Source organism: Amblyraja radiata, chromosome 40 (assembly GCF_010909765.2).
Source record: "Amblyraja radiata isolate CabotCenter1 chromosome 40, sAmbRad1.1.pri, whole genome shotgun sequence".
Taxonomy (NCBI): Eukaryota; Metazoa; Chordata; class Chondrichthyes; order Rajiformes; family Rajidae; genus Amblyraja; species Amblyraja radiata.
The window spans coordinates 1,816,019-1,840,791 of record NC_045995.1 but is presented as its reverse complement, the minus strand read 5'-3'; the positions used below and the strand labels follow the sequence as shown (position 1 = coordinate 1,840,791).

The 24,773-nt window shown below is 53.3% G+C and overlaps 2 protein-coding genes across 2 annotated transcripts in view; both read right to left on the bottom strand.

Annotated features, from left to right (window-relative positions):
- LOC116967622 (alpha-2-macroglobulin-like) overlaps positions 1-22,550 on the bottom strand; it is a 645,420-nt gene extending 622,870 nt beyond the window's left edge. The window contains exons 1-11 of the mRNA XM_033014227.1: positions 22,435-22,550; positions 21,335-21,560; positions 19,559-19,682; positions 19,111-19,232; positions 18,069-18,120; positions 17,196-17,279; positions 14,499-14,675; positions 13,073-13,154; positions 8,951-9,107; positions 8,623-8,703; positions 8,129-8,198 (exon numbers count right to left, since the gene is read on the bottom strand). Of these exons, the coding sequence (XP_032870118.1) occupies positions 8,129-8,198; positions 8,623-8,703; positions 8,951-9,107; positions 13,073-13,154; positions 14,499-14,675; positions 17,196-17,279; positions 18,069-18,120; positions 19,111-19,232; positions 19,559-19,682; positions 21,335-21,337 (952 nt within the window). The 5' untranslated portion in view covers positions 21,338-21,560; positions 22,435-22,550. The remainder of the gene's footprint in view (positions 1-8,128; positions 8,199-8,622; positions 8,704-8,950; positions 9,108-13,072; positions 13,155-14,498; positions 14,676-17,195; positions 17,280-18,068; positions 18,121-19,110; positions 19,233-19,558; positions 19,683-21,334; positions 21,561-22,434) is intronic.
- A 1,754-nt stretch (positions 22,551-24,304) lies between these two features.
- Positions 24,305-24,773, bottom strand: part of LOC116967621 (alpha-2-macroglobulin-like) — a 77,973-nt gene continuing 77,504 nt past the window's right edge. Inside the window, exon 17 of the mRNA XM_033014226.1 lies at positions 24,305-24,415. Coding sequence (XP_032870117.1) covers positions 24,320-24,415 — 96 coding nt within the window. The 3' untranslated portion in view covers positions 24,305-24,319. The remainder of the gene's footprint in view (positions 24,416-24,773) is intronic.

Below are 24,773 nucleotides of genomic sequence, written 5' to 3'. Positions count from 1 at the left end.
TGCAACTGTTTACCATATATATTAATGATTTGGAAGAGGGAATTAGGAGCAACACTAGCAAGTTTGCGGATGACACAAAGCTGGGTGGCAGTGTGAGCTGTGAAGAGGATGTTAGGAGGTTGCAGGGTGACCTGGACATGTTGAGTGAGTGGGCAGATGCATGGCAGATGCAGTATAATATAGATAAATGTGAGGATATCCACTTTGGCGGCAAAAACAAGGGGGCAGATTATTATCTCAATGGATATTACCAGTTAGGTATGTGGGACGTACAGTGAGACCTGGGCGTCCTTGTACACCGGTCACTGAAAGTTGGCGTGCAGGTACAGCAGGCAGTGAAGAAAGCTAATGGAATGTTGGCCTTCATAACAAGAGGATTTCCGTATAGGAGTAAAGAGGTTCTTCTGCAGTTGTTTCGGGCTCTGGTGAGACCACATCTGGAGTATTGTGTGCAGTTTTGGTCTCCTCATTTGAGGAAGGACATCCTTGTGATTGAAGCAGTGCAGCGTAGGTTCACGAGATTGATCCCTGGGATGACGGGACTGTCATATGAGGAAAGATTAAAAAGACCTGGCTTGTATTCACTGGTGTTTAGAAGGATGAGGGGGATTCTTATAGAAACATATAAAATTATAAAAGGACTGGGCAAGCTAGATGCACAAAAAATGTTCCCAATGTTGGATGAATCCAGAACCAGGGGCCACAATCTAAGAATAAAGGGGAGGTCATTTAAGAGGTGAGAAAAACGTTTCCACCCAGAAAGTTGTGAATTTATGGAATTCCCTGCCACAGAGGGCAGTGGAGGCCAAGTCACTGGATGGATTTAAGAGAGAGTTAGATAGAGCTCTAGGGGCTAGTGGAGCCAAGGGATATGGGGGAAGGCAGGCACGGGTTACTGATTGTGGATGTTCAGCCATGATTGCAATGAATGGCGGTGCTGGCTCGAAGGGCAGAATGATCTCCTCCTGCAACTATATATGTCACAAACAGCAGCAGTCCCATCACAGATCCCTGCAGAACCTCACTGGTCACAGACCTCCAGCCTGAATATTGTCCTTCCACCACAACTATCTTCTATCAGTAAGCCACTCTCAATCCACATGAGAATGGATTGAGACTGGGGGGATTAAAGGATATGTCAGTGTGGAAACAGGCCCTTCGGCCCAACATGGCCACACCAGCCAACATGTCCCAGCTACACGTCCCACCTGCCTGCTTTTGGCCCATTTCCCTCTAAACCTATCCTATCCATATACCTGTCTAACTGCTTCTTAAACGTTAGTCCCTGCTTCAACTATCTCCTCTGGCAGCTTGTTCCATATATCCCCCACCCTAGGTGTGAGAAAGTTACTCCTCAGATTCCTATTAAATCTTTACCCTTCATCTTAAGCCTGTGTCCTCGGTTCCCCTATTCTGGTCCTCGGTTCCCCTATTCTGAGCAAGAGAATCTGTGCATCTACCCAATCTGTCCCTCTTGTGATTCTACAAGATCACCCCTCAGCCTCCTGCGCTCCAAGGAGTAAAGTTCTAGCTTGCCCAACCTCTCTCTGTATCGCACGCCCTCAAATCCTGGTAACATCCTTGTAAATCTTCTCTGCACTATTTCAGCTTATTTCTCTGGAACGCAGGAGGTTGAGGGGAGACTTGATAGAAATATATAAAACTATGAGAGGCATAGATAGGGTTTACAATGAGAACCTTCTTTCAAGGGTAGATATGTCCAACATTCGAGGGCATCATTTTCAGGTGAGATTGGTACGGTTTAATGGAGATGTGCGGGACAAGGTATTTAACAGAGAGTAGTGGGGGTCTGGAACGTGCTGCCAGGGGTGGTGGTGGAGGCAGATATGATAGAGGCTATTAGACACATGGAAGTGCAGGGAATAGAGAGATATAGATCATGTACAGGCGAGTAGATGAGTTGTGATTAACTTGGCATCATCTTCAGCACAAACATTGTGGGCCGAAGGGCTCATCCTGTGCCACTCTAGTTCAATCTTCTCCCACTTTCACATCCACTCTCGAGACACTAGGACAAATAAACTAGAAACTCTCGAGACAACAGAGGACAAATAAACTAGAAACTTGCACAGCATTGCGATGTGGAAAAGAAACCGAAGGAAGCTCACAGTGAAAATGTGCAAACTCCACACAGACAGCACCTGAGGTCAGGACCAAACTGGTGTTTCTGGCGCCATGAGGCAGCGACTCTACCAACTTGCACTGTCCCGACATCACAGTCTGCACAGGAATTGTGGGCCGAATGGCCTGTTGCTGTGCTGTACGGTTCTATATTTATCTTTGAGCAGACCTACCTTTGACCACCATACCCTGTTTTTAATGAGCATAATAAAGGCTTTGGGATTGTCTTAATCTCGACTCACCAAACACAGTTCATGGCCTCTTTTGGCCTTTCTAATGATTCACAAATTATTTTCTCCTTGCTTTGTTTCTGATTTAATCTTTCTGAACCTTGCATCTGCTTCCTTGTTCTTGTTAATCACATTTTCAAACACTTTGGTCATCTATGGTTCCCTTCCTTTGGCCGACTACAAATGTTTTCCTTGCCCAAAAATCCAAACATATCCCTGATCACTGCCCCCATAATGCTCTTCCACTGAAAGACCAGTCACCTGGTCAGGCTTGTTCCCCAACACAAGCTCCAGTATGTTCCCTTCTCGGGTTGGACTATCCACATAGTGTTTGACGAATCCATCCTGGGTAACCTCATCTGCCCCGTCTAAACCTTTGTACTGAGCAAGTCCCAGTCAATATTGTTAAAGTTGTTTGGTATCTTCGGTAATCGGTGTACATATCTGTTCCTCAATCTCACACTTGCTATTGGGGGCCATTACAGTGCTTGCTCCATTCATATATCTGAGCTCCACACACTGTCTCAGTAGTACGTCCTCTCTGAGTGCTGCCGTGACACTCTCCTTGATCAGTAGCACAACTCCTCCACCTCTTTTGCCTCCCCATCGATCACGTCTGAAACATTGCAACCTCCAGTAGTATCGCTACCGTAACCACGATCACGTAATGACCACAGAAAATGAGTCCCAAGCACTGATCCGGGCTCGGTTCATCTACTTTTCCTACGAGTTTCGGGGGTCTAGGTTAGGCCTGAGGAGCCTGGAATAAGCTCCGGGGGAATGGGTTACGTCTAGTTTAGGCCCTGGTAGCTTGGGTTAGGCCTGGGTTAGGCCATGTCAGGGGGCATAGAGCCTGCACCAACCTAGCTCAATGAACAAATCACTCCAAGGCTGCCAACTCTCACGCATTGGGCGTGAGAATCACGCATTTGGCCAAATCCTCACGCTCTCAAGCTGATCACAAATTTCACACGCTCTGTCGTGAGAAATTCTGTGATCAACGACAATTTCAAAATTGTATCAAGTGCATGGGCTGCGGGTGTTGGAGAGCCGGGGCTGAGGGAGGGATGAAAGCAGAGGCAGCGGCGGGGACAGATGCGGATGGGGAGCCGGGGATGGCGAGGGTTTGCCGGGCTGGCGAGTCGCTCGCTGCAGCTCTGGCCATAGAGCAGCCTCAGTGCAAGAGTCCCGGGCCATCAGAGGCATCTGCTCTGCTGTTGTTAGTCTCTGTGCCGAATTCGCCCTGATGGATCAGGCTGCATTTCTGGAGAGAAGGAATGGGTGACGTTTCTGGTCGTAATTAGAAGGGTCTCGACCCGCCTTAGAAGGGTCTCGACACGAAACGTCACCCATTCCTTCTCTCCAGGGATGCTGCCTGTCCCGCTGAGTTACTCCAGCATTTTGTGTCTCTCTTCGGTTTAAACCAGCAGTTCCTTCTCACACAATGAGACCCCACAAGACAACTTTGAGGCTGGTACCACTCGGGTGGGGGAGGGACGGAGAGAGGAGGATGTTAAAGAAATCGATATTCATATTCAATCGGGGAAATTAGTTGATATCTGTCTTTAAATTGATATTTTGTTCATCTTTAAATATAAGTCTTGGATTCATGTATTGTGGGAACAAATAAGCAAAGGCAAGATGGTAAATATAAACTACAAATTAACTTCAGAAAATGAAGCTTGTAGAGATGAACTTTGCCCTTCACTTTACAAAGAATAATCTCAGGGATTATGCAGTAAATGCCATTCAAATACTCTGCAACCTTGGGATAATATTGTTCATGTTCAAATCCGATAGGTAAGTCTTGATTTGTTCAATATTATTAGTTCAAAGATATAGCGTGGAAACAGGCCCTTCGGCCCCTCGAGTCCGTGCCGACCATCGATCACCCGTGCACACCGGTTCTATGTTATCCCACTTTCCCATCCACTCCCTACACGTCTTTGGGATGTGGGAGGAAACCCACACGGTCACAGGGAGAACGTGCAAACTCCACACAGACAGCACCCGAGACCAGGATCGAACCCGGGTCTAGGCGTTGTGGGGCATTAATTGTAATACTTGGGCCTCCGCTGATATGCCGGGATGATTACCCAATATTACTGATTATTAATCCATTGAATTATTGATTATTTATGTTGCGCTCGTTCTCCTTTATCTGTACATTGTGAGCGGCTTGCTTGCATCGACCGGACAGCACGCAACAAAAGCTTTTCCCTGTACCTCGCCACAGGTGACAATAGTAAACTAAATCAATCTACATGTTTCTGTAATATCCCCTGATCTGCGCTAACCCACGCACTTATGGGCCTGTCCCACTGAGGCAACTATTTAGGCGACTGTCAGGGACTAGTTTTACTAGCATTCACCTACGACACCTCGCGACAACCTACAACAAGCTCCGACAACAAAAATTGTTGCCTCTGTCGCTTGTAGTCGTCCAAAAGATCGCCTAAGTGGGACAGGCCCTTCAGGCTGCAACTCGGTGCATCCTGGAGGACAAACAGTGGCTGCTGGAAGTAGGTACCAAGCACTGGGTAGAAACGGTGGAAGATAGTGGTCTTCAAATGGGTCACTTACAGTAACTGCAGGAAAAATGTTCCCTATGTTGGGGGAGTTCAGTTTAAGAATAAAGGGTAGGCCAGTTAGGACTGAGATGAGGACAATCTTTCTTCACCCAGAGAGTTGTGAATCTGTGGAATTCTCTGCCACACAAGGCAGTGGAAGCCAATTCACTGGATGTTTTCAAGAGAGTTACATTTAGCTCTTGGGGCTCGCAAAATCAAGAGATATGGGGAAAAAACAGGAGTCACTGATTTTAAATGAACAGCCATGATCATATTTAATTGCAGTGCTGGCTCGAAGGGCTGAATGGCCTATTCCTGCACCTATTTTCTATGTTTCTATGCTTGAGTACAAGGCAATAAAACTTGACCACTCGATTTTGAAGCATCTGTGCATGGTGAAGGTATAATGTCGTCAAGTCAAGTCTATTTGTCACATACACATACGAGATGTGCAGTGCAATGAAAAGTGGCAATGCTCGCGGACTTTGTGCAAAAAGCCAAACAAACAAACAACCAAACAAACTACAAACAGAATGTAACAGAATCACATATTCTTTTTCATATTAAATATTGTGAGCGGAAGGAAAAAGGGAAAAAAACAGCAATTTTTTAAAAAAGCAGTAGAGTGGTTCAGTAAGGTTAGTCCCTTGTGAGATAGGAGTTTACGGTCCTAATGGCCTCTGGGAAGAAACTCCTTCTCAACCTCTGCGTTCTCACAGCATGGCAACGGCTAATGTAGTCATAGAGTGATACAGTGTGAAAACAAGCCCTTCGGCCCAACTTGCCCACACCCGCCAACATGTCCCAGCTACATGTCCCAGTGTACCTTCGATTGTCCCAGCTACATTACCTGCTTTTGATCCATATCCCTCTAAACCTGTCCTATCCATGTATCAGTCTAACTGTTTCTTAAATGTTGGGATAGTCTCTGCCTCAACTACCTCCTCTGGCAGCTTGTTCCATACACCCACCACCTTTTGTGTGGAAAAAGTTACCCCTTAAAATGTTACCTCTTCAAAATACTTCAAACAAAAAAAACATTGAAATCATACTTCTACAATGCATTAAAACATGATTTTAATACATCAAATTTCAAAAAGGCCCTACAATGAGAGGGGGGGGGGGGCACCCCTCTACCACACCCCCCTCCCACTCGGGTGCTACACTCCCTCGCCGGATGCCCCTAAGGCGAGTGATCAGTGATCGCTCAGCCCCCCCACTTACAAAAACGCTCCGTGGCCCCTGGTTCAGACGGAGAGCACTGCCAGATGTGAGCAGGGAACTGAGGCCAGTTGTCCGTGATGTCTGGATCCCAATGCTCAGCGCTTCGTGTTTCGGAGTTGGCTAATGTTATTGATTAGTAATTAGTAATTGATTAGTAATTAGTAATTAGTAATTGTAATTAGTTGACAAAACCTTAATTTATTAATTCGGAATATCCAGGGGGATGAGATAAATGTAATATTAAAATGACATGCAAGGTGTCAGGCTGTCTGTAACTACATACAGCCCCGATAACCAATTATTTCCTTCAGTTAAATATTGGGAAGGTAACACTATTGTCATTTGCCACTCAACTATTATGTTTGTTTACCTCACTGACTATTTCTCAACCCCCCACCCAAATTCCTTTAACAGATTGAATAGAAATGTTCCCAATCTCGTTGTTTTATTAATTGAACAAGTAGATGAACATCCTCATACAGTGTAATTGGATGGAAACTGATTCAGATGTGAAGTTTAAGAGCTTGTTCAAAGAAGGGGCATATTTTAAAGGAGTGACAGAGATACTTGCAGGGGAATGTGTGAGGAGGTTGTTATTTGTCTCTAGTTTTAGCTTGAACCAGGACATCTGAAGATTCGAAGTTTAATATAGTAATTGTGCTGATACTGACTCCAACCAACCACGTAATGAATTTCATCCATTTTGGAGGTTTTATTTTTCTGATGCAATTAAAACTTCACTTGGATTTCAATCACTTCAATGTAAAAATAATTGGGAATGGGGAGCATTGGAATAAAAATTTGCCCTCGGTACATATTAACTGTAATATAATAATGTATGCATGTTGGTAGGTGCAATCAAAACAAAGATCTATTTATCATCGTTGTGTTATGAATACCACAGAAAATATTATGTTCTCTTAAGATAACATTTAATAGAATAATATTGCTTAAATATATAGTTATAGGACTTTGCATTTCGGAAAAGTCCCAGCTGAGAGGAAGACAGCAAAATACTGAAAATATTGGGGGTGAAAATGACTTCAGGACAGTTTGTTAGGAAAATAAAGGAAATGGTAACAGAATACTTATACAGCTGAGTGAGTATAATGTTATGGATAAGAAATTGTGTTCAACCAATTGATGACTTATTTGACAAAGTAACTAGCATGTTAGATAACAAGGAAGCCAATGGATGCAGCAAATTTTGTTATACAAAATTTGGTCCGTGAAGTGCCGCATAAACGATTATCGCATTAGATAAGCACCTATGGACTTGAACATGATAGATTAAGTCCAGGGGGTCAGATATTGGGCCTGATGTGTGGGCCAGATATATTGTCAGTGCAGAGGGGCTAGGAGCAAGGCCAAGTGTGCATCCAGAGTCAAGGTCTGGAATAGTACTAGGTGTGCAGTCAAAGCTGGGACAATGGGGGTGTTCAGCACTGGGAACCTAAGCAGGTAAGCAGCTATGATCAGGGTAGAATAGGGGGCCAGCTGTAAGGCTGGACTCGGGGTCAGGAATGAGAGAAGTTATGCAACTGGAGTCAGGGTCAGGAGTAGTACCAGGTGTGCAGTTAGCCAACATGAGCCAAGTGTTTGATTATAATCTGATTTCCATACATGAATATACTAAGATCATTCATGTACTGCACCTGTTAATTAGAGCCTGGCTCTACTGTGGAATGTAATTAGGAATGTAATTTAGCCTAACCATATTCATAGCTAATCCAATTTAAAGCATAAATATTGCATTCAAGTGTAAGTTAAAAGTCGCTACAGTATGCACCAGATTGCACAATTTCAAGCTGAAAACTACAAAAGCTCCGTACCAATGGCATAGCGACCGAGGTGGGGTGCGGGAGGGGGTGTCCCCCCTCCCACACCCTCTCCCGCACCCCACCTTGGTCGCTATGCTCCCTCAGGCTTGGTCTCTCGCAATTTCTCACTCCCAACTCTCACCCAATGTTGGCAGCCCTGGCGAAACGCTGCGGCGAAGCCCGTTGTGAGCCTCTTCATAAACCTGGGAGGCCTGACAGAAGGCAGACGAGAGATGGTCAGAAGTGGTAAAGAGAGATCAGTCCCTTCCCTCTCTCCTCCTCTCCCCTCCTCCATCATCACCCCTACTTCCCTCTTCTCTCTCACTACAGCTACCCCTCTTTCCCTCCTCTCCCTCAATATTTCTCCCACCCACTCTCTGCCGGTCACCCCGCACTTTCACTCTCCTTCCTTTCTCTCCCACCTCCACACCTCTCACACATTGTCCCATTTCTCTCCCCTTTTTCCTCATTCCCTTGTCCACAGTCCTGTCCCTCTCCCTCCTGCTCTCTCGTTCCCCCCCCTCCGTGCTGACCCCCCAATGTTGTCCCCCCACCTTCTCCTCCCCCATGCTGCTGTTGTCCCCCCATCCCCTCCCACAATACAGCCCCTACCCCGCTGGTAATCCTGTCACTCACCATGGTGGGCCTCGGTTTCTGCAGCTCCAGTAAGGAAATGGTCACGTAGGCGGAGAGAGAGACGGTGTCATCCACTCCCCCCTGGGAGAGAGTGAACAGGTCATCATTTACAGTCCCAGCCGCTCCCCGGAGACCCTCCCCAGTTCCCGGCGTTCCCTCACATCTGCCCACCAGCTTCCTCCTCACACCTCCCCCTGCCTCCTCCGCTGCCCTAGCCTCACCTCCCCTGCCCTCCTTTCCGTTCCCCCCTCCCCTCATGCCCCCACACCTCCACTCTCTGCCACTAATGCCATCCCTCCCCTCCCCCTCCACCCGGCCAGATGCTCACCTTGAGGGCGCTGTTGAAGAGCTGCCCTACGCTGGCGAAGCAGCCAGTGGGAAGGCGGTGGGCGATGATGAAGGCGGCCGCCTCATGCAGCACCGCCTCGTCAATGTAGATGTAGGGCCGGGCTTGGAGGAAGGAGCGCAGCACGAAGGTTGTCAGCCTGGGGGAGAGAGGCAGATGAGAGAGGGGTGGGAGAAGAGAGGCAGATGGGAGAGAGGGGAAGGAGAGAGGGGGAGGGGAGAGAGGGGGAGGGGAGAGAGAGAGAGAGAGAGAGAGAGAGGGGGAGGGGCAGAGAGGGGGAGAGAGAGGGAGAGAGAGAGAGAGAGAGAGAGAGAGAGGGAGAGAGAGGGAGGGAGAGAGGGAGAGGGAGAGGGGGAGAGGGAGGGGGGGGGGGGGGGGGGGGGGGGGGGGGGGGGGGGGGGGGGGGGGGGGGGGGGGGGGGGGGGGGGGGGAGGGGGGGGAAGGAGGGGGGGGAGAAGGGGAGAGAGGGGGGGGGAAGAGAGGGGGGGGATAGAGGGGGGGAGAGAGGGAGGAGGGAAAGAGGGGGGAAGAGAGGGGGGAAAGGGTGGGGAAGAGAGGGGGGGAAGAGAGGGGGGAGAAGAGAGGGGGGGAGAAGAGGGGGGGGAGAGAGAGGGGGGGGAGAAGAGAGGGGGGGGGGGGAGAGGAAGAGAGGGGGGGGAAGAGAGGGGGGGAAGAGAAGAGGGGGGGAAGAGAGGGGGGAAGAGAGGGGGGGGAGAGTAGGGGGAGAGAGACGGGGGAGAGAGGGGGGAAGGAGAGGGGGGGAAGAGAGGGGGGGAAGAGAGGGGGGGAAGAGAGGGGGGGGAAGAGAGGGGGGGGGAAGAGAGGGGGGGAAGAGAGGGGGGGGAAGAGAGGGGGGGAACGAGAGGGGGGAAAGGAGCGGGGGGAAAGAGAGGGGGGGAAAGAGAGGGGGGGAAAGAGCGGGAGGGAAAGAGAGGGGGGGAAAGAGAGGGGGAAAAGAGAGGGGGGGAAAGAGAGGGGGGAAAGAGAGGGGGGGAAAGAGAGGGGGGGAAAGAGAGGGGGGGAAAGAGAGGGGGGGAAAGAGAGGGGAAGGGGGGTGAAGATAGGCAGATGGGAGCGGGGGGGGGGGAAGAGGCAGATGGAGCAACGGGAGTGAGGGGGGGCGGATTCGGACAATACGGGGAGAGGGCAGGGGGCAGAGGTGGGAGCTGGAGGATTGATGGGGTGATGGCAGGAGAGAGTGCAGGGCAGAGAGGGCAGGGGAAAGGGAGATGGAGGAGACAATGGGAAGTGTGGAGAGAGGGAGGAGAGGGATAGGGAAATGGAGAGAGTGGGGCAGATAACACTGGTGTCCAGATGCTTAAAGTGAACTGTCTGATCACTGAGGACCAGGCGAAAGCAGAAGCTCTTGCAAACCAATTTCAACACGTTTTCACCCGGGAAGATGTGGAGCCTTCATCATTTCCAGTCCTACCACCCAGCCCGTATGCTGATATGCCTGCTATTAAAATTGAGGTTGAAGGTGTCATGAAGTTATTGCTCAACATCAATACCACAAAAGCAATTGGACCAGATAAGATACAGAATCAAGCCCTCAAGATCGCAGCCGAAGAACTGGCTCCAGTTTTGTAGTTCATTTTTCAACAATCGCTAGACTCGGGCGATGTTCCGCTGGATTGGAGGAAGGCCAACATCACTCCTCTCTTTCAGAAGGGTTCAACCACCAACCCAGCGAATTATTGTCCTGTTTCACTAACAAGTACTTGCTGCAAATTGCTGGAGCATATAATTGATAGTAATCTGATGCGACACGTGAGCAAACATAATATTCTTGCCGACAACCAACATGCATTTAGGAGCCATAGATCTTGCGAGTCTCAGCTTATCCTGACGACAAATGACCTGGCCAAGCACCTTGACAGTAACGTCATCATGGATTTAGTTGTGCTGGTGGTGCGGCGCGACTCACGTCGCAGCGGCCTCTGCAGTCCGTCTGTCTTTTTATTATTTTCTGTCTCGTTTCAATGTAGTTTTTATTTATTTTTTGACGGGGTATGTGTGTGGGGGGCGAGGGGTGGGGGGGGGGGACTTTAAAATCTTTCCCCTGCACGGGAGACCCGACCTTTTCCCTGTCGGGCCTCAGTTGTTGTTGGGGCTGCAACGTGGAGCGGCCTCCAGCAGGAACAACCAGGGGCTCCAGTCGCGGAGCTGCGGACCTACTCACCATCACGGAGCTGGCCGAGTTCAGAGCGGGTGGAGCGGTGGTGGCGCACTGCTGTGACCCGACCCCGGTATTTCGGAGGCTCCAACCGCAGGTCTGGCAGACAGGAACACCGGGAGCCCGCGGGTCCCTGCTGGGAGTCCGCTTTTCGGAGCTTCTGCAACGGCGACTTCTCCCGCCCGAGTTGCGGGGTTGAAGATTACCTGGAGCGGGGCCTTACATCACCCCGCGCGGCTTGGAATGGCCGCGGGACTTTGCTAGCGCACGCCGGGGGCTCCAACAATAAGACCCGGAGCGCGGCCTGGCACCACCCGGCGCGGCTTTAATGGCCGCGGGACAATTACCATCGCCCGCCGGGGGCTTTGACTCTGACATCGGGGGGGAGAGGGGAGTTCAGGGGAGAGATACGTTTTTGCCTTCCATCACAGCGAGGAGGAGATGCACTGTGATGGATGTCTGTGTAAATTGTGTTGTGTCTTGAGACTTTTCCTTTTTGTATTTATGACTGCAGAAACACCATTTCATTTGGACCTCAACGAGGTTCAAATGACAAATAAAATTGTATTGTATTGTATTGATTGGACTTTTCTAAAGCATTTGATGTCATCCCACACCAGAGACTGCTTCGGAAGCTTGACTTCTATGGTATTCGTTCCAACACGAAACGTTGGATTTCCAGTTTCCTGACAAAACGTCTTCAGCGTGTGTGTGTGAACGGAAAGAGCTCCAATTGGCATCTAGTGTTGAGTGGTACACCCCAGGGCACAGTACTTGGCCCACACCTATTTTAGCTTTACATAAATGACATCCATGAAAAAGTCGCAAGTACGACCAGACTATTCGTTGATGATTGTTTGCTGTACCGTCCAATTAAGTCAGCGGATGATGAAGATGCTCTCCAAAAGGACCTCGATACTATGGTTGTGGTCACAACAATGGGGCATGCAGTTCAACCCTTCCAAATGTGAAACCATGCGTGTCACCAGAAAGAGGAATCCAGGCGAAACATCTTACAACATACTTGGTGTCACCCTTGAAGAATCCAAACAAACCAAGTATCTTGGCATCAAATTGCAGAATGATCTGCGTTGGAATGGTTAGACTCATCATGCAACGGTGAAAGCAACAGATGTCCTAAACTTTCTGAGGCGCAACTTTCATCATTGTTCAACTTCTGTCAAGGAGAAGCTATACTTCACCCTCGTTAGATCTCATTTGGACTACGCAGTTGCAGCATGGGACCCATACACAAATAAAAACATTTCTTCCATCGAACGTGTCCAAAGACAGGCAGCTCGATTTGTTACTAACACCTATGAGAGAGAAGCGGTGTCACCAAACCTCTGAATTTTCTGGGGTGGAACCCTCTCCAAGACAGGTGTGAAGCTCACCGTCTGACCTGTTTTTACAAAATGTTAAATGGTCAGCTAGACATGGATTACAAGACCTACACCAAACCCAATCCAATTAGGAGCAGACGAGGGCATTCGATCCAATTTGTGATCCCAGCTACAAAGACAGATGTGTACAGCAATTCGTCCTTCCCCCGCACAATTAAAGCATGGAATAATCTCCACCAAACTATAGTTACCCAACCAGATGCAACTAAATTTAAAGTAGCACTTTCTTCCCAATAACCCTTTCTGGCTTAATCCCTCCCTTCACCACCTCCAGTTTAAATTCCAGTTGGAATATTTTGGAGGACCAAGAAACCAAGAACCAAGAACCAAGATGCAGGATAGAGAGAGGAGCAGGGGAGAGGAGGAGGGGGGAGGTTTCAGGAGTGGGGAGGGAGAGAGGCTGAGGAGAGAGGATGTGGGAGAGAGGACGGGAGAGAGGAGGCGGGGAGAGAGAGGGGATAGGGGTGGGGACGGGGTAGGGTCAGGCTGTGGTCGGGACGAGGCAGGAAGCTGCCCTCCCCTCACCATGTGTTGCCCTCGGGGTCGCTGGTTCCGAAGGCGCTGAAGGAGCCGTCTTCGTGCTTGTAGTTGAGTTGTCGCTGGTAACCTGGGAGATGGGGGTCAGTGGGGGGGGTTATCGCGGCAATGCCCACGGGGGGGGGCCACACACGCACACCCAGGTGGGCCTCAGTCTCTGCAGGGAGGTCACACAAGGGGTTCCACACGGGGTCACGCACAAACACGGGGTCACGCACGCACACGGGGTTACGCACGCACACAGGGTCACGCACGCACACGGGGTCACGCACGCACACGGGGTCACGCACACACAAGTGGTCATGCAGGCACACGGGGTCATGCAGGCACACGGGGTCATGCAGGCACACGGGATCACGCATGCACACGGGGTCACGCAGGCACATGGGGTCACGCACGCACACGGGGTCTGACACGCACACACGGTCACACACACACACACACACACAAACGCGCACACACACACAAGCGCGCACACACACACACAAGCGCGCACACATACAGACACTCACACAAATGCACACACACAAACGCACACACACATGACACTCACAAACGCACACACACGACTCACAAAAAAGCACAGAGACTCACAAACGCACACACACACACAGAGACTCACACAAATGCACACACACTCACACAAACGCAATCACAGACACTCACACAAACGCACACACTCACACAAACGCGCACACTACTCGCACACACACAAACTCACACAAACACACACTCACTCACAAACGCACACACACACACACTCACACAAACGCGCACACTCAGACACTCACGCACACACTCACAGACGCACACACAGACTCACACAAACGCACACACTCACACACACAGACACTCACACAAACGCACGCACACACACTCATATACACACACAGACACTCACACAAACAACACATACAGACACAAACATGCAGATACTGACACATAGACATACACAGATGGACACATACACACAAATGCAGACACACGCAACGTACAGAAACACAGACACACAGATAAATACAGACACACACACACCTCGCACACTAACACGCATACACAACATGTAGACACAAACACGGAGATACAAACACATACAGTCAAACATAGACACACACACGTACACATTCATGCATGCACACATAGAGCCACATAACCACAGACAAACACTATCCCCCCCCCTCCCCATTCATACACCTACTCCGTGCCCCCAACCCTTCCCCTCATCCCACTCCCCACTGCCCTTTTCCCGTCTATCCTAACCATCCCCAGCCCCCTGCCTGACCCTACCCTCCCTTCCCTGCTCTCCTTCCCTCTCCCCCTAATCCCCTCTGCACCCTCTGTTCCCCTAACCCCCTCATCACTGCCCCCTCCCTCACCAGCCCGTAGTGAGTGTAGAACTCGCTGACAACGATACCTGTCTGCAGGAAGCCCACAGCTTTGGACCTGATTTGGGGAGAGAGCTGGTGAGTTTTCTCCAGGTAACTCAGCACCACGATGTTGGGGGTGAACTTCACCATGTTCTGCTCCCCGCAGCCCGTGGGGAGTTGCAGCAAACTGTCCAGGTTCTCCATGGCGCTGCTCATCAGGTCCCCTAGGGGTCAGAGAGGGCAAGAGGGTCACTGACTCCCCCTGGTGCTCCGCAACGGCCCACCCCCCTCCTGTTGGGACCCCAACCCCCTCCCTCCTTCCCAGCGAGTGTGAATGCCCGCCCCCCCCATCCCATTCCAGTGGTCCTCATTTCACTGCCCCCTCCAGTGGCCCTGTCCTGCAGTGCCCACACTCCAGTGCCCCTCCCTCCAGTGCCCCACCCTCCAGTGGACCGACCCTCCAGTGGACCCTGCCTCCAGTGCACCCTCCAGTGGCTCTCCCTCCAGTGGACTCTGCCTCCAGTGGACCCTGCCTTCAGTGGCCCTCCCTCCAGTGGACCCTCCCTCCAGTGGACCCTCCCTCCAGTGGACCCTCCCTCCAGTGGACCCTCCCTCCAGTGCCCCACCCTGCAGTGGACCCTCCCTCCAGTGGACCCTCCCTCCAGTGGACCCTCCCTCCAGTGGACCCTCCCTGCAGTGGACCCTCCCTCCAGTGGACCCTCCCACCAGGGACCCTACCTCTAGTGAACCCTCCAGTGCCCAACCTTTCCCTATACCTCTGGTCCCAGAGTCCTGGCACATCCTTGTAAATCTTCTCTGCATTCTTTCCAACTAAATGGCATCTTTCTACAGCAGGGTGACCAAGATGTCACACAATAGCCCGTGCAGCCTCACAGGTGTCTGGTAAAGCTGCACAACGTCCCCACCTCTGTACTCAATCCCTGACTGATGAACGCCAGTGTGTCCAAAGCCTTCTTCACCATCTTGGTGGTGAGCTCTAATTAATGAACACATAAACAGTACACCCCAACAACAGACTCTCCCCCCGGCCCACAATGTCTGTGTCAAACATGATGCTGAGACAAACTAAACATGTTCTCTGCACACACATGTTCAATCTAAAAGCCTCTAAAGCATCATAATCGTAGTTGCCTCCACCACCTCCACCCCAGGCAGCAGGTTCTAGACACCCCCACTCTCTGTAGAAAACCTGCCCCTCGTACTGTCATAGCATGGAAACAGGCCCATGCCGACCAAGATGCCCCATCTACACTAGTTCTACCTATCAACGTTTGACCCATATCCCTCTAAATCATACCCATCCATGTACCTGTCCAAATGTTCTTGAAATGCTGCTACAGTACCTGCCTCAACTACCTCCTCTGGCAGCTCATTCCATATACCCACCATTCTCTGTATGAAAATGTTGGCCCTCAGGCTCCAATTAAATCATTCTCCTCCCCTTAACCTGTCTCCTCTGGTTCTTGATTCCTAAACATTCCGAAATCTCCTTTAAATTTTGTCCCCTTCATCTTAAATCAATGCACTCTCGTGTTTGACATTCCTACCCTGGGAAAAAAGGTTCTGACTGTCTCTCATCATTTTATCAGGTCTCTCCTTAACCTCTGTCATTCCAGACAAAACAATCTACGTATCCTGGCCTCCCTGTAGCGAGTCCTGGCAACTTCCTTGTAGATTTTCTCTGCATGGTTTTGAGCTTAATAACATGCTTCCTGCAGCAGGGTGACCATAGCTGAACATAATACTCCAAATGTAGCCTCACCAACTGTAACATAACGTCCCAACTTCTGTACTCGGTTGCCTGAATGGGGAAGCTAAGCAGGGTGGCACGGTGGCGCTGCAGTAGAGTTACAGACCCAGAGACCCAGGTTTGATCCTGACTACGAATGCTGTCTGTACAGTTTGTACATTCTTCCGTGACCTGCATAAATTTTGTCCGGGTACTCCGGATTCCTCCCACACTCCAATGACGTACAGGTGTGTAGGGTAATTGGCTTGGTACAATTGTAAATTTTCCATAATGTGTGTAGGATAGTGTTAGTGTGCAGAGATCGCTGGTAGGCACGGACTCGATGGGCCGAAGGGTCTGTTTCCACTATATCTCTAAACAAAACTATGGAGAAGGGTCCCGAGCCGCAAGGTTTCATATCCATTGCCTCCAGGGATGCTGCTTCAGCCGTTGTGTTAGTGCAGCACATTGTGTTTGGGGCCAGCCAGTGTAGGTGTGAGGCCCCTCGTGGATGGGTGTCGGTGTAGGTGTGAGGCCCCTCGTGGATGGGTGTCGGTGTAGGTGTGAGGCCCCTCGTGGATGGGTGTCGGTGTAGGTGTGAGGCCCCTCGTGGATGGGTGTCGGTGTAGGTGTGAGGCCCCTCGTGGATGGGTGTCGGTGTAAAGTGAGGCCCCTCGTGGATGGGTGTCGGTGTTAAGTGAGGCCCCTCGTGGATGGGTGTCGGTGTTAAGTGAGGCCCCTCGTGGATGGGTGTCGGTGTAGAGTGAGGCCCCTCGTGGATGGGTGTCGGTGTAGAGTGAGGCCCCTCGTGGATGGGTGTCGGTGTAGAGTGAGGCCCCTCGTGGATGGGTGTCGGTGTAGAGTGAGGCCCCTCGTGGATGGGTGTCGGTGTAGAGTGAGGCCCCTCATGGATGGGTGTCGGTGTAGAGTGAGACGCCTCTGCTCTCCCACATTGCCGGGGTATTAACACAACGCCAGCATCTCGTCTGCTTACCCAGCACCGTGAAGGAAGCTCGTGCTGACCCTTCCACCACATCCTCCGGGACTTGCAGCTCGATTTCCTCGGTCATGCTTTGACCTGGAGCGGGACACATGGACAAGGTGCAGAGGTAGAGACTGGAGATTAGGGAAACAGGCCATTCGGCCCAACCCATCTATGCTGACCAACATGCCCCACCTACACTAGTTCCACCTACCCGCGTTTGGCCCATACCCTCGAAACCTACCCTATCCAGGCACCTGTTCAGGTGCCATTTAAATGCTGTTACAGTCCTTGCCTCAACTACCTCCCCTGGCGGCTCGTTCCATACACACACCACCCTCTGTGAAAACCTTGCCCCTCGGCTCCCTATTAAATCTTTCCCTTCTCACCCTAAACCTATAGAAATACACAAAGTACTGGAGTAACTCATTGGGTCAGGCAGCATCTGTGGAGGAAGTGGGGACAGGTGATGTTTCAGCTTGGGATCCTTCTTCAGACTTGAAACAATGTCTATCCATTCCTTCCACAGATGCTGCCTGACCCGCTGAGTTACTCCAGCACTTTGTGTTTTACTCAGGATTCCAGCATTTGCAGTTCTTTGCATCTTGACCTTAAATCTTTACTCTGTCCCTGTCTACAGACGCTGTTGGGTTCCTGCGTTCATCTCCGATCTCTTTGTGAGTGATGAAGCTGACACAGCGAGGGAAGAGGTTCACACACGGACAATAGAAAGATGGAGGAAGGCTGAGGGAGTGAGGGGCAGAAGGGCAGAGACTGGTGTTGGGTGTGGGTGAGGGAGCGATGAGCAGAGGGTCCGCTCTCAAGTCCAGACCCAGAGCACGGCCACACGTACATAAAATGCCCGCAAGGGCACCGGGCACTTACCTGCCGGGCAGAGCAGCAAGCTGTGGGTCAACTCCGTCTCAGAGCCTTCCGGCTGTGGAGAGAGGAAGGGAAAGGTGGTGAGTGGAGGGGGAGAGGTGGTGGAGAGGTGGTGAGAGGAGGGGGAGAGGGGGAGATGGGGAGAGGGGGAGAGGTGGTGAGGAGGCACTAATGGGAGGGAGGAGAGGGGGGGAGTGAGAACAGTTGGTGAGGGGGAGGGGTGTCCAGGGCAGAGCGGTGCAGTGAGGGGGAGGCGGTAGTGGGGGTGGGGGGAGGGAGGAGTGGGGGGGATCCCGGGTACTGTGGGTGGGTACAGGTGGTGGGAAGTGGTATATGGGGGGAGGGGAGTGTGGGGAGGTACAGTTGGGGGTGAGGCAGTAGAGGTAGTGGGGTGTACGGGGGGGGGGGGGGGGGGGGAGGGCGGACGTGGGTAGTATGGGGGGGGGGGGAGTAGGGCATGGGGCGCAGGGTGGTGGGGGATGGCGTGGGCACAGTCAGTATGGGGGGGGGGGGGCATGGGAGTGGGTGGTGGGCCCTGGCGGAGGGGGAGGATGGCGTGCGGAGTCATGGGGGCGGGGGCTCGTGGGGAGTGGGGGGGGATGGGCGGTTTTGGGAGTATGGTGGGGGGCGTGGGTAGAAGGGGGGCGTGGGTAGAAGGGGGCGTGGGTTTAAGAAGGGGGGCGGTGGGGGAGGGGTAATATTTTGGGGGCGCGTGGGGAGTACGGGGGGGGGGGTCGGGAGGGATAGCGTGGGGAGTGGGGAAAACGGGGGGGGGGGGGGGAGTGGGTGAGGTGAGGTGGGAAGGGATGGGTGCGAGAATGGGGGGACGGCGTGGTGCTGTGGGTGGGGGGGATGGAGTCCTGGGGAGTACAGGGAAAGGGCTTGAAGAGAACGGGGGGGGCGTGGGGACGTGAGTGAGGGGGGAGCGCGTGGGGATTACGGGGGGGGGCTTGGGGAGTGAGGGCGTGGGGAGGGAAGGGCGTGGGGAGTGGGGGGGGGGGTGGAGAACGTACGTGAGGAGTACGGGGGGGGGGGGGGCACTGACCTGGATGAGCAGCAGTCTGCGTACCGTGTCCACGGCCCCTCTCTCGGGCACGGACACCACCTCGTTCCCGCACAGAGTGGTGGAGAGCACGGACTCAGCGGCCACTGTCACGTTCACCTTCCCTACAACACAGCGGCTGAGTGAGGGTGGGGAGAGGGGCAGCACGGTGCCGCAGTAACAGAGACCCCGCTTCCATCCTGACTACGGGTGCTGTCTGTACGGAGTTGGTAGGTTCTCCCTGTGACCGCGTGGGTGGGGACAGATCCAGCCAGTCCCTCCCCTTCCCTCGCTGCCCCAGGGGTGGGGACAGGGACCTGGGACAGATCCAGCCACTCCCTTCCCTCACTACCCCAGGGGTGGGGGCAGGGACAGATCCAGCCACTCCCTCCCCTTCCCTCACTACCCCAGGGGTGGGGCAGAGGCAGGTGTGACCCGGTCACTAACTCACCCAGCCCGGTGGCTGTAAGGTTCCAGCTGACAGTGACGCTGTCTGTGGATAAGACACACACTTGAACTTGGCTGTCTGACGACTTCAGCTCAAAGCCCTGGGCTTCCTGCAGCGTGACCTTGACCTTCAGACGGGGTGAAAGGGTAAATGGGTCAGTGTGTGGCCGACTGGGTTCGCAGAGAGGTCACCAGTCCCTGTGCTCACACTTCAGCAGATCTGCATCGGGAGATTCACATATCGGTACAGTAACAGGCCCTTCGGCCCATCCTTCATGCTGACCATGGTGCCTTGGCTAAGTGAAGCCCACCTGCCCGCGTTTGGCCCATATCCCTCTGCACCTCCCCTGTCCATGTACCCAGTCAAGTATCTTTTAAATGCTGTTATGCGACCTGCAACAACTACCTCCTCCGACAGCTCGTTCCAGATACCACTCACGCTGTGTGTGAAAATGTTTCCCCTCAGGTTCCTATTAAATCATCCCCCTATCACCTTAAACGTATGCCCCCTGGTTCTTGATACCCCTACTCTGGGTATTCACCTTATCTATTCCCCTCATGATTGAATAACCTCTATAAGAATATCCCCTCATCCTCCTGCACTCCAGTGAATAAAGTCCAAGCCTGCTCAACCTCTCCCTGTAGTTCAGGCCCTCAAGTCCTGGCAACATCCTCAGAAATTGCTGCCATCTTTCCAGCTGAATGGCATCTTTTGTGTAGCAGAGTGATCAAAGTTACACACAGTACTGTCTTGTAAAGCTGTACCATGACGTCCCCACCTCTGTACTCAATCTCTGACTGATGAACGCCAGTGTGTCCAAAACCTTCTGCACCACATGGTGAGCTCACATTAATGAACACAGAACATAAACAGTGCATCCCAGGAACTAGCCCTCCCTCTGGCCCAGTGTCTGTGTCAAGATAAACTCATCTTATCCACCCAAACATGATTCATATCCTCCATTCTCTACAAATCCATGTGCCTCTTAAACACCACTATCATCTCTGTACCACCACCACCCTGGCAGCATGTTGCAGGCCGCCACCACTCTCTGTAAACTGCTTGCTCCTCTCACCTTATAACTATGCATCTAGTCTTTGACAATTCCATCCTGGGAAAAAGGTCCTAACTGCTCACCATATCTACGTATCTCTTAATTTTATATATTTCTATCAGCTCTCCCCCCAGGCTCTGCGTTCCAGAGAAAACAATCCAAGCTGTCCATCCTCTTCTTAATAGCCTCTAATCCAGGCAGCGTTATAGTAAAACAAAGACACAAAGTGCTGGAGTAACTCAGTAGGTCAGGCAGCATCTCTGGACAACATGGACAGGCAACATGTTGGTCTGGGACCATTCTTCAGATTAAGATAAACCTCAGCTGCTGGAAAAGCTCCTCTATCCCGTCTCTAAAGCCTCCTTATCCTTCCCACAATCGGTGAATTAGCACGGGGTGGCACCACCAGTAGTGGCTGCCTCGCCAACAGTCTGCCTGACCTTTTTTCTTTTTGTTATTTTTAGTATGCGTTAAAAAGTATGTTTTAGTGTTCCTTGTTTTTTTATGTGGGGGGTGGGGGGGGAGGGGCGGTGCTGGGGGAAACTTGTTGTCAATCTCTTACTTCAACAGAGATGCAGAGTGAAGGGAGGGGGAAAGAGACGAGTGCAAAATGCAATTAGTCATGGATCGGAGGCAGGGACCTGGGACAGACCCACCCCCACCCGGATCAATGGGTGCCTCCCCACCCATGGGTTCCCTCCCCCCAACCTGTGGGTCCCCCTCACCATGAGGCTGTGGGCCAGGTAGTTGAAGAGCTTGGCCTTGAGGGTGAAGCCCTCGCTCCTGACCACGGCGTAGGGTAGGGCCAGCTCCAGGAAGAAGGGCTTGAAGGTGGTGAAGGAGGCGGTGGGCGAGAGGCCGAAGCCAGTCTCCCCGTTGCAGAACACGCTGCCCTTCCACTCCGTGATGGTGTCGGGGATCGTCAGCTCCACCGAGGCCCGGCCCTCTGGCCTGTGACACAGGGAAGACCCATCAACCCATCTTCTCCCTGCTGTCCCACCCGTACCAGCTCCCTCAGAGCCCCCCCCACCCTAGAAAACTAGTCTCTGTAACACCCTACAGCCCCTCACCCCCCCACCCCCCATCTGTAAGCCCCCCTTTGCCCTTACACCCTTCCCCGTCCATGTTACACCCCTGGCCATTGCACCATTAGATCAGATTAGATTAGATTCAACTGTATTGTCATTGTACAAATACGAGTACAGGTACAACGAAATACAGTTTAGCATCTAATCAGAGTGCAAAGTAGTAAAAATACTGGTTAAAACAATATGTACATTGTGGATAAATTGATCTAGTACATAGGCAAATAAATATATACAGATAAAAGGGTATAAAGATAGCTAGCGTCGGGCCTGTGAGTTCAGCAGGGTAATAGTATTTAGGAAGAAGCTGTTCCTTAGCCTGCTGGTGCGAGACCTGAGGCTCCTGTACCGCCTCCCTGATGGGAGGAGGGCAAATAGTCCATGGTTGGGGTGTGAGGGGTCCTTAATGATTTTCCCAGCCCATCTCAGACAACGTGTGCGGTGGAGGGCATCCATGGCAGGGAGCGGGGCACCGATGATGTGATGATAGCCCGTCTCTGGAGCTCCCTCCATTCCTGCAACCCTTCTCATCTTAATAACCCATCTGGCCCCTACCCCCCCTCCTCGTTTCGAACCCTCTCCATCCCCTACACCCCTATCCCGATATCTGTGAACCCCTTCCCTCCCAATCCCCCTCCCAATCTCTGACCCTCTCCCACACTGCTCCCTTTGGGTAGTTTTCCCAGGTGAGTTGAGGGAGGGGGTCAGATGACAGACTGTGTGTGGTGCGGTGATCCTACCCGACTGGAATCAGGTCCCATCGCCAGGTCTCGGGGGATTAGTACTGGGGACCTTAAGCTGGCCTGGCCCCGTGGACAATCTCGGACCGTCCGGCACCGTCCACCACCACCATGTCTGTTAGATCCCACCAAACCTCACTTTCCCATTGCTTGTCGGCCGTGAACCCTTTCTGGTACTGGATCTGGTCGGTGACACCAATCCCAATGACTAATGCCCTGGTTGGACGATAGCGCTCCTCTGTGGTTATGGCGCGGTGTGGAGCACTGTGGGGGGGGGGGTGATGCAGCACTGTCGGGGGGGGTGATGGAGCACTGTGGGGGGGGGGGTGATGCTACTTGTGGGGTGGGGGGTGATGGAGCACTGTGGGGGGGGGTTGATGGAGCACTGTGGGGGGGGGGGGGTGATGGAGCACTTGGGGGGGGGGGGGGTGATGGAGCACCTGTGGGGGGGGCGGTGATGGAGCACTGGTGGGGGGGAGGTGATGGAGCACTGTGGGGGGGGGGTGATGGAGCACTGTGGGGGGGGTGATGGAGCACTGTGGGGGGGGGTGATGGAGCACTGTGGGGGGGGCGGTGATGGAGCACTGTGGGGGGGGTGATGGAGCACCGTGGGGGGCGGTGATGGAGCACTGTGGGGGGGGTGAAGGAGCACTGTGGGGGGGGAGGTGATGGAGCACTGTGGGGGGGGGTGATGGAGCACTGTGGGGGGGGGGTGATGGAGCACTGTGGGGGGGGGGGGTGATGGAGCACTGTGGGGGGAGGTGATGGAGCACTGTGGGGGGGGGTGATGGAGCACTGTGGGGGGGGGGTGATGGAGCACTGTGGGGGGGGGGTGATGGAGCACCGTGGGGGGAGGTGATGGAGCACTGTGGGGGGGGGTGATGGAGCACTGTGGGGGGGGGTGATGGAGCACTGTGGGGGGGGGGTGATGGAGCACTGTGGGGGGGGGCGGTGATGGAGCACTGTGGGGGGGAGTGATGGAGCACTGTGGGGGGCGGTGATGGAGCGTTGCTTTGTCTCCCAGTCTGGGGGTATCATAGGCACACCAGGGTCATGGATGGTCAGGGGGTCATGGTGGGGGTCACGGTGGAAGAGGGTGGTCACGGTGGGGGAGGGGGGGTCACGGTGGGGGAGGGGGAGTCACGGTGGGGGAGAGGGGTCACGGTGGGGGAGAGGGGTCACGGTGTGGAAGGGGGGTCACGGTGGGGGAGGGGGGTCACGGAGGGGAGGGGCGTCATGGTGGGGGAGGGGGGTCACGGTGGGGGAGAGGGGTCACGGTGGGGGAGGGGGGTCACGGTGGGGGAGGGGGGTCACGGTGGGGGAGGGGGGTCACGGAGGGGGAGGGCGTCATGGTGGGGAGGGGGGTCACGGTGGGGGAGAGGGGTCACGGTGGGGGAGGGGGGTCACGGTGGGGGAGGGGGGTCACGGTGGGGGAGGGGGGTCATGGTGGGGGGTCACGGTGGGGGAGGGGGGTCACAGTGGGGAGAGGGGTCACGGTGGGGGAGGGGGGTCACGGTGGGGGAGGGGGTCACGGTGGGGGAGGGGGGTCACGGTGGGGGAGGGGGGTCACGGTGAGGATGGGGTCACGGTGGGGGTGGGGGGTCACGGTGGGGGAGGGGGGTCACGGTGGGGGAGGGGGGTCACGGTGGGGGAGGGGGGTCACGGTGGGGGAGGGGGGGTCACTGTGGGGGAGGTGGGTCACGGTGGGGGAGGGGGGTCACGGTGGGGATGGCTGAGTAAGGGCCAGTGGTGATGGCGAGGGTCAGCAGGTCATGGTGGGATTGGGGCAGGGGGGGAATGGGTCACGGTCTGGGGGTCAGCATGGGTGTCAACGGGGGTCAGAGCGAGGTCAATGAGAGGTCAGTAGCTGGGTCAGCAGGCATCACTACTCACCCCAATATGAGTGATAGACTATTCCTCTCGCTTCGCAGTTGAGGGGCACCTGGTATTCCAGGTCCGTGAAGACCATCAGGCCTAGGCCCTGTGGGGAGGGCAGAGGTCAGGGTCTTCCCCAGTCACTACCCCTCCGTCACCCCTGCTCCCTCCTCTCTCCCACCTCTTCACCCTCTCACACCCTCATTCCTTCCTTATCTCACACTCCCTCCCTCCATCGCACTCTCACCCTCTCCCTCCGTCACCCTCTCACCCCCTCCCTCACTTCACCCCTCCCTTCACCCCTCCCTCAACCTGCAATTTGAGAGGGAGAAGGTGATCTTGGCCTTCATAACACGAGGATTTCAGTATAGGAGGTTCATCTGCAGTTGTATAGGGCTCTGGTGAGACCACATCCAAAGTATTGTGTAGTTTTGGTCTCCTAATTTGAGGAAGGACATCCTTGT